This window comes from Cupressus sempervirens, chromosome 3, assembly GCF_028749045.1.
Source record: "Cupressus sempervirens isolate cs-2001-9-10 chromosome 3, ASM2874904v1, whole genome shotgun sequence".
Lineage (NCBI taxonomy): Eukaryota > Viridiplantae > Streptophyta > Pinopsida > Cupressales > Cupressaceae > Cupressus > Cupressus sempervirens.
In genome coordinates, this window is record NC_143120.1 from 397,595,068 (window position 1) to 397,603,921 (window position 8,854).

General features: G+C 32.7%; 1 protein-coding gene across 2 annotated transcripts in view; it reads left to right on the forward strand.

Moving 5' to 3' along the window:
* Window positions 1–3,780, forward strand: part of LOC149566693 (uncharacterized) — a 41,086-nt gene extending 37,306 nt beyond the window's left edge. Inside the window, exons 7-10 of one of the 2 annotated variants that reach the window (XM_089820016.1) lie at window positions 2,225–2,698; window positions 2,849–3,087; window positions 3,184–3,244; window positions 3,361–3,780. In XM_089820016.1, the coding sequence (XP_089676142.1) occupies window positions 2,225–2,698; window positions 2,849–3,087; window positions 3,184–3,244; window positions 3,361–3,407 (821 nt within the window). In that variant the 3' untranslated portion in view covers window positions 3,408–3,780. The remainder of the gene's footprint in view (window positions 1–2,224; window positions 2,699–2,848; window positions 3,088–3,183; window positions 3,245–3,360) is intronic. The other variant, XM_089820017.1, reaches the window with a different exon arrangement.
* Window positions 3,781–8,854: the final 5,074 nt, after the last annotated feature.

The window sequence follows — 8,854 nt, forward strand, 5'->3', positions numbered from 1 at the left end:
ACACGCGGATACGTCCCCACCCTTTTTCCTTGATGCACCCAAGACAGGGACACACCCAGGAAGGGGGGACGATATTCCTGTGTCCCCAGCAGCACCATCTCGTTGGGGATGGGGGGACGTCCCCGTGTCCATTGTGGAGACAAGGGGGCTGGAACAAGTTTGCTAAGGAGACGGGGGGACAGATTCAAGTCCCCTAAGGAGACGGGGAGACGGAAACAAGTCCCCTGACCCCTCCAAGGGACTGGAAAGTGTGCCTTATCCAACCAAAAAAAAGTTTGTTTAAAAAAATTAAACATGTTATAATATTCTATTGGGTGTATTGAATATCATATCATGTTGCTCAATGTAATCGTAATCAAGTCAATTAAATGAGATACTGATACTATTGATATCTATGGTTATTATTATTTAAAAAATAATATTTATATAATAGAAGTTAGAACTCTTTTATTTGCTCATTTGAGTACTTAAAATTTTCATATTTCTTGTTTAATGTTCAACGTTCCACTTTCATATTCAATGTTCAAGACTCCAGTATTTAAATTTTAGTAAATTAGTATTTTACGTTGTTATGTCTTATATTTTTATACATATTTTTTATTACTAGCATTTTAAGTACCACATGTATATAGTATATACACCCCTCACCACCTGCCACCCCGCCCCTCCCCCACTGCCCGCCCACCACCACCGTCTTCAAATTGAGGCCCCTTTGTCCCCTGCTGCCCGGAAACCTGTCCTCCCATCCCCCAAGGCGGTGTAACTATGGTAGAGACATATCATCATCTTGGGAGGAGTCACTCAACAAATTATCAGAAGCATCCTTTTCACAAGTAGCAGAGCACTTGCAACACAGAAGAGGACAATCCATAGCTAGTGACTGATGTAGAGGCACCAACAACATCTGAAAGGAAGGTCCTCATAATCAAGAAGTTGAGTCCAAGGCTTATCCCCAAACATCAAAACCACATCACCATTAAGAGACTTGGAGATGTCAATGTCCACCATAATATGCACAAATTTGGAGTGCACTGTGAATGAATGTAGAATCATCAACTTTCAAAAAGTGGCCAATAGAGTTACTAATAACCTCATAGACAACAAGGCTCCTGAAATTGTGGACAGAGGTTTGGAAGTCTAACCCAGATTGGTAGTCTTGATATTGTTACTTCTGACACAACACTAGTGATAATGTTGTTCTTGAAATTGATGTTCTCACCTTATAGTATCTGATCTTATCAGTGCTAATTTTTAATAAGTTGGACCATGTTTAATATGAATCCTGAAGTAACAGTCATCTCAATTCTTTTTCTGAAGTAACTCATGAAGGACTGCTACCGTTAGCTTTTAGAAACAGATTTCCTGTTGTCTCAAGGACTGCATTTGATAGAGCAAATATTTTGTGGCCTTTGTTTACATAAACATAATACATAAGTTAGTTCCAAATTTAGTAATCAATACAGAAAATTTAACAGGGGGTAATGTTTCCTGTAAATGTTGCTATGTGATTGTCTTGATGGAAGTGCCAATAACCTGTACAAAATTGTCAAGGTGCCTTACCATTTCATTTACTGTGGCTGCAAACTGCAATTGTCACAGGGCTCAATCAAAGCACAACGACATAGTAATTTGAATAGATTGACAGTGTAATTTTCCTTTTTCGAAAAATTCGTAAAATTAAACTTCACATATTTAATAGTAAAGCTTATGTATCCGCTGATTATGAAGACTTTATAGATCCATGTGATAACTATATGTCTTTTCACATCTGTATTGTATACACATACATGCTAATAAGCAGCCATGGCTCACCAGCACATCATGCAAGACCCATTCATTCCCGATTATAGTTGAGTAAAGAAGATGAGAAACCAAGCGGCTGTAGGGGGAAGGGAGTGGAATACAGAGCATCCGACTGAGGTCTGCAATAAATGTCGCCCATATCTAGTATCTATACATATAAATGTGCACGCCTGTGTATGTATTACTATTGGAAGTTTACAGATCATATGTTTTACTAGTGTATTTTTGTAATGTGAATTATTTGTGATATCTGATATGATGCTCTTGGCCGCTTGGGCAAATTGATTATGGAGTTTTCCCTCGATCATCCTTTGTTTATTTTCCTTTTCATAGCTATTCAGTACAATTAATTTATGCTTTTTTATCTTATGTTGTTGTAGTCTAATACTATCTCGGTTTTTATTCTCTTGTTTTTGCTTAGTAGAATACACTGAAAACCGAGAAAGTGGACCAAATTATTCGATTTCAGAAGGCAGTGGGCTTGATGCTCTGAACATGAGTGTAGATACGTTGATGGATGAAGTAGTTTCGTGCATAATGTCGAGTATGGATGATTGCACGGATTCCCCAGAACAAATACAGGGGCATACTTTAAATTCTTTGGAGGACAATATTGTAGATACTGTTGAAAGTAATTCAAGAGACAAGATCATGTCACCACCTACATCGAGAATTCCAGACATTAATCACCCTTTTGGGATTGTCTGTGAAAACTACACTAATAATACAAGTTCAAGCATCCAAAGCACCGACTTAGCTGCTGACCACAAGGAAGAGATGCGTGAAGATTTGGATGGCATTTCCTGTACAGAGAGTAATGTGAAAGAATTAGGCGCAGATATGTCCTGTATTTCAGAGGAAGAACAAGGAAAAAACTTTGAAAATGTTGCAGATGGTATGCATACAAACGCTGCACTAATCAGTACCTACTATTTATCTATCATTCATAAGTAACTGTAGTTTGTTCCTACAATGTAAGTCTTGAGAATTAGATAATTATCAAAATTAATATTTGAGACGATTGATAACTCTGTTGTTATTGCAGAGACTGTCCAATTGGGAGCAGAAAATGACGGGGTTGAGCAAAATAGGAAAGTTGAGCTGAGAAAGTCTAAACCTTATTTTACGAAATCGAGATTTCAGGGAAGTAAAGCAGTCACTGGGAAAGGAAGCCTTAAAAATGACCAAAATAATGTTAGCAATTCAAACAAAGAAAACATATTTGACAAAATTTGTGGAGTGCCTTTAATGCAGACCGAAAGCAGTGGCAATCTTGTCAAAGAAGTAGGCGCTTTAACATTCAACTTTGTATTTTGTGTAGAGCTGTTTTCAGTTGAAAGTATTATGTTGTGTCTCATTGCCATTTACTTTTATTTTCAGGTAAAAGCACTGGACGGACCATATGAGGGCGATTGTCAAAATCCTGGAAATTGTACTCCTGGTGGGTTTTAAATATGGGTTTATATAGAGTTTATATTTCAAAAAATTGCATAATGCTAATAGGTGTGTTTGCTTTTGGGGCGAAATGAGTTTGAGATATTGGGTTTCCTTGGACAGGATCAATCAGACGTTCTACAAGACTGAAAGGACGTACAGCTAGTTGAAGCGTGCATTTGCTTAGGAATTTTAGATAGTCCCCGAACGAATACTGTATAGTATATTTCTTAATCTTTTTATCAGTGAAGAAGAATCTGTGCAAGGTGGCATATGACATGTAGGTCCTAATGACTAATATGTTCTTCAGGGACCAATGTGGATCCTACATTTGATTAATTGAATGGTCCTCGAAATACTCATGTTTACATGAAAATGAATGGATGAGTTTGTGGATTCTTTTTTAAGGCTTGATGAGCCTTGTAACTTCTTAGACAAGGCAACCAAAAAGTTAAACAAGTTTGCCAAGATAATGCTAATAATTCAACTTGTAATACTCAGTGGGAAAAAAATGTCTAATATCGAATTTGTGGATTTCTTAAAGGCTTCGATGAGCTTATGTAACTACTTAGGCAACGTTTTAGGAAAAAAAATGTTCAATATCATTTTAAATTCTAAGATCTCTCTCTTTTTTTTTTTTTTTTGGGAAATCATTGTCCATATTCTTGTCCTATTTATTATATATATACTTCAGATGTTTAATTTTGCTTTATGATTACTATATGTTAAAGATGTTTAATTTGTTTCAAAGTTTGATGTAGGAATATACCAAATAACAATGACATTCTATATTTTATGGTCAGCTAGAAGAATATTTTGTTTGTGCTATATGCTTGTTATTGACTATCGATATATATTTTAATGATCACTATATGCTTAAGATGTTCAATTTGTTTTATGATCGCTTTATGCTCAAGATGTTCAATTTGCTTTAAATTTGACAAAAGAATGGACCACATAACAATCACATTCCATAGAATATTGTGTTTGTCATATGTTTGTGATTGGCTATCAAATTTTTTTTTTACTACAACATTTTTCCCATGGTAGGTACTTGTCTTGTTACTTATACTTGAAAAAATTGATGTTCTAGAGAAGATAAAACATTTTATTAGTGTTGTTTTAATCAACAAAATTTGAAATCAAGCAAGAGATGCATAGCGTCATAGTTCTTGTCTAATGATTGTAGAATTGTGGTGGAGTGGAAAGTTGTGGAGATAAGATGAAGTGATCAATATCCAATACTCCATAGAGCTTTAAAGTATGTATAGTAAGATGAATGCATAAACAAGAAAATTGTTCGTTCATATAGTTGGATGTGCACAAGATATATATCTTTATATCTACGAATCAAAGTATTAATTAAAAACAATGTTAAAAAATTTAACCTCTTTTAAGACTATTGCTTGTTTTTAACATACATTATTATTAAAGACAAGTAAAAATATATAAAAAATACTTAAATTTTTTTAAAATAGCAAGTAAAAGTAACATTTTTAATATACTTCGAAAAATTAACTATTATACTATTTAATTTGAAGTAAATATAAAAAATCTTAAATAAGTAATTATAAATATAAAATATAATTAAATAATAATTTAGTCATTTAAAAAAATTACTTACTAAATGTTTAGAATTTTTTTTAAAAAAATAAATAATTAAAAGTTTTAAATTAAAAATTATAATATTTATATTTAATATAAAATTTATCTATTATCATTTGTCAAAATGAGGAAAATTTGAAAGGTTTAAATGTTTATGATTAAGAAATGCAATTGATACAAATAAAAGATTAATACAATATAAAGGTTTTTGATAAGCTTTATCCATATGTTCTATTTAATGAAAGGAAAAATAAAAAATAACATGTATGTAGGTTCAAAGTGTCCACGTGACTGTGTGGTTCCAAATTTTTACACGACCACAATCATGCAAAAGTGAGAACCACCTGTAAAGAAAATTTTAGTTGTGAGTAGGAAGTCAGCAAAAGTGAAAACCACTTGTAAAGAAAATTTTAGTTGCATGTACATAGTCAGCATTATGCATGTAAACAATGAAACACTCCTGTGAATAGATGTGAATAGCGAACTATTTCCTTGGCGGACTATCTTTAGAATGTGGGTTTGAAAGAATTAAATATGAGTCTCTTATTCATAAGAAGAATGTGCAACGATTTCTTCGGTAAATTTTTGAAATAAAGACATGATCAGTGTGAAATTTGAATATGTTTCTTGAGATAATCGAAAAATGAAATTATGCTTTCGCTCACTAAGGTTGCCTCGCATTTTTTTGTTGATTAGGACATGCTTCACATTCAAAAGCAAGAGCATAGAAAGAGCTACAGGCTACACATTAATGGACACAAAATTTACAAATTAGTAGTACCTTTGCGACCGTAGAGAGTTCGAATGTTGGTTATAGTAGTATTTGGAGTGTGGAGCTTTGAACCATTTGGGATTGCTCTATCATTAAGATTAAAACCTAGATTCTCTATTCACATTTTGGGCTACTTTGTAATTAAACATCAACATAAATCTCTATTCAACAATCCGACTGACTAATTTATACCAAAAAATTGCTTTCTATAAACAAATCATAAAAAAACATAAAGCAGAGAATTCATCCAAATAAAATGGTAACTGTATACCTTGATATTTTTGAATAGCCTCTTGTTTTCTGAATCAATAACAATGTTGAACACAATATTTGGCAGCATTTCCAACTTGAACAATAGCCTTCAAATTGTAGAGAGTGCCTTTAGGGATAGTAGGTGACTATTTGCAAGCTCGTTAGAATTTAAAATTCCTCAATTCGGTCCCATTTACACGAACCCTTTATGAGGGTGCTAAAAGTGATAATATTTGGCTGTATTTTCATCTCTTTCATTTCGGCAAGAAGGGAGTTAATTCTATATATATTACCATAGATAAGGTTGAATGGAAATTATCCTAGGCCTTGTTTGTGTTTTTAGATTTACAGAGGGAGTAATGTGTTGATTGAAGTGCACAACATTAAATTTGTATTCGTCATGAGGATATAAAGATATGGTGGTGGATACGACTTTAATGAGAAGAAAATATATCATGAATCCCTGGATGGCAATGTGGCAGTGTTGTGGCGGTGCTAATAATTGAAAGCTAAATGTTTATTAATGTGCATTTAATGTAGGATTTCTCTTTTTAATTTCTGTCTGGAAAAAATATTTTTCACCTTGCCTTTTTGGACATGACCCAATCAAAGCTCAAATAAATAGCTTTATACTAATTTAAAAAATATATAAAAAGATCAACTTAAATAACAAACTTTAGAAATGAATTAATTGTAAATTTTGATTGGCTACAATAATTGATTTTATGCACTTGACGAAAGCGTAAGTATTCCTGCCATAGGTAGGAACTAATAATATCTAATTAAACAAATTGAAGTTTCAAATATTTGAAATAGTTCATCTTTTACATATTTCTTTTAAAAAGAGAAATCTTTTACACAAATTAATTATTTTATTTTATAATTGCTCGTATTTTTCTTTGTTTAAGTTAAATTATAGTTTTTAGATTGTAACCATATGTTTAATAGCCCTTCAAAAATTCTTGTGCCAAGTGCAAGGGGAGGAAGGGAAGTTGCACCTGGAAGGAGTTTGGTTAAAAGGGTCAAAGTAGGGTTCTATGTTAAAAAAGTTATACAAAAAAAGGATATTTTAATGTTATCTTTAGTTTCTGACCTTCATTGTAGAGATCTATTGCTCAACTACTTTGGTAGAAGCCATGCACAAAAAAAAATTCCAGCAAGCACTAACTCTAAAAGATCTATAACTATTTGTCTATACTACCAAGTGAAATGTTAATGGTGGGGACTTCATTCCATATTTCAACAATTTAAAGATTATGTTTGGATTTGGTAGAGGAACTAGAAGCTATCTCATTTAATAACTAGTTTTTCATTGGCATAATGAGAATGGAAAACCTTGTCTTTATAAGGAGCCATGAAAAACTCCAACACCTCTCAATCAAATTGCACGAAACAATTAAATGCTTGTCAATAGCTTTGTTTGAATAATTATTACATTTTGACTGATATGTGTATGCAGATTTATACGTCAATGCCTAAACAACAAATCTAAGCCAATAAACATATACACAATGAAAGATTGCAATTCAAAATGAAAATTTTACCTTTCCTTACCATATGCAATGTGCCTACATTGTCCTTTGAGTCTTGAGTCTTCTTGGTATTGTGAGTCCTCAGATTGTGATCAGCTCCCTTCTACAAGATTGCTTCAAGATATTGGAGATTTGTGAACTTCTATGCAAAAGATCAAATGGAATAATCCTAAAATAACTAAATGAAGATGAAGATGAAATATGATGCAATTGAGATGCAAATGGATTATGAAATAGATAACTAATTGCTTGAGAATGCTTCTAATGCTAATTTGAAATTCTAAAGTTGAGTATGATTCTAGATGGCGGAACGAGGAGAAAGAGGCTCCTTTTATAGACTTTGGATAGACCTTAGCTTAGGTGGCAACATCTGATGGTGAAGATATAATTAATGACACATGGACGAATGAGATTGACTTGATTGGAGAGATGGAGGAAATCAAGGATTTAGTTGAGTTATGAGAGGAAGTTTAGGAAAAGGAAAGACACTTGGTAGTCATCTCATCAAGACCTCTTGAGAGGACTCCAACTTTAGAGAAGACTCCATGGACAAATGTTTCATGAGCCCTTGTTGACTGCATGAGGTAGATTTGACTAACTCCAAGCTAGTAGAGAGGAAGAGGAAGAGGACTTAGTCTCCTAGAGACATGCGTCTCAGAGGTTGAGTTAATCAAGACTACATCTCCTCTTTTAGTCCCATAAAATAGGACACATGGGCAAGGATAAATAAGATTTTTAATAATTAATTATTGGTGCAACTACAAGGTGGCACATGACTTGGACTACTTAGGTGGACTAAAAGACTCAATTGTTTGTGTGAGTAGATAATTAAGTAGTCTAAATAAATTACTTAATAGAATTATTTGAGAAACTTAGGATAGTGTAATTGACTTAGGTGAATTAGTTTAATAAATTAAATAATTTATTACTACTAATAGATGAATAATATTAATTAAATAAAGAAATATTTGATTAATTATTAAAAAGTGAATTAACTTAATAAATTGAATAATTTATTACAGTTAATAGAGGAAATATTAATAATTAAATAAGGAAAAATATGACTTAACTTAATAAATTAAACAATTTATTAAAGTTAATAGAAGAGGTTTTATTAATTAAATATTAAAATTTTAATTAATTGACTTGACAATTTTTTAGTGTATGCATTTTGCACCTCTTTGTAATAATGAGTGGACAACACATTGTTTCAAAGATAGCTAGCAGTTGACTCTGTTGTCCCTGCCCACTCGAAAGATTGATCAGGGTGATAACATGAGTAATGTTTTGATAAGTGACAGAAAGCAATGGATCAGGTGACATGAATTAATAAAAAGTGATGTTGTATGGTAGCACTCCCAAGCAAAAGGGTCCCATGGGTATATAGAAGAAAAATAAAAGGTGGATTAGTCATCATTTGCACACTTGGCGATATGAGATTGGTGGAGAGTGAGTA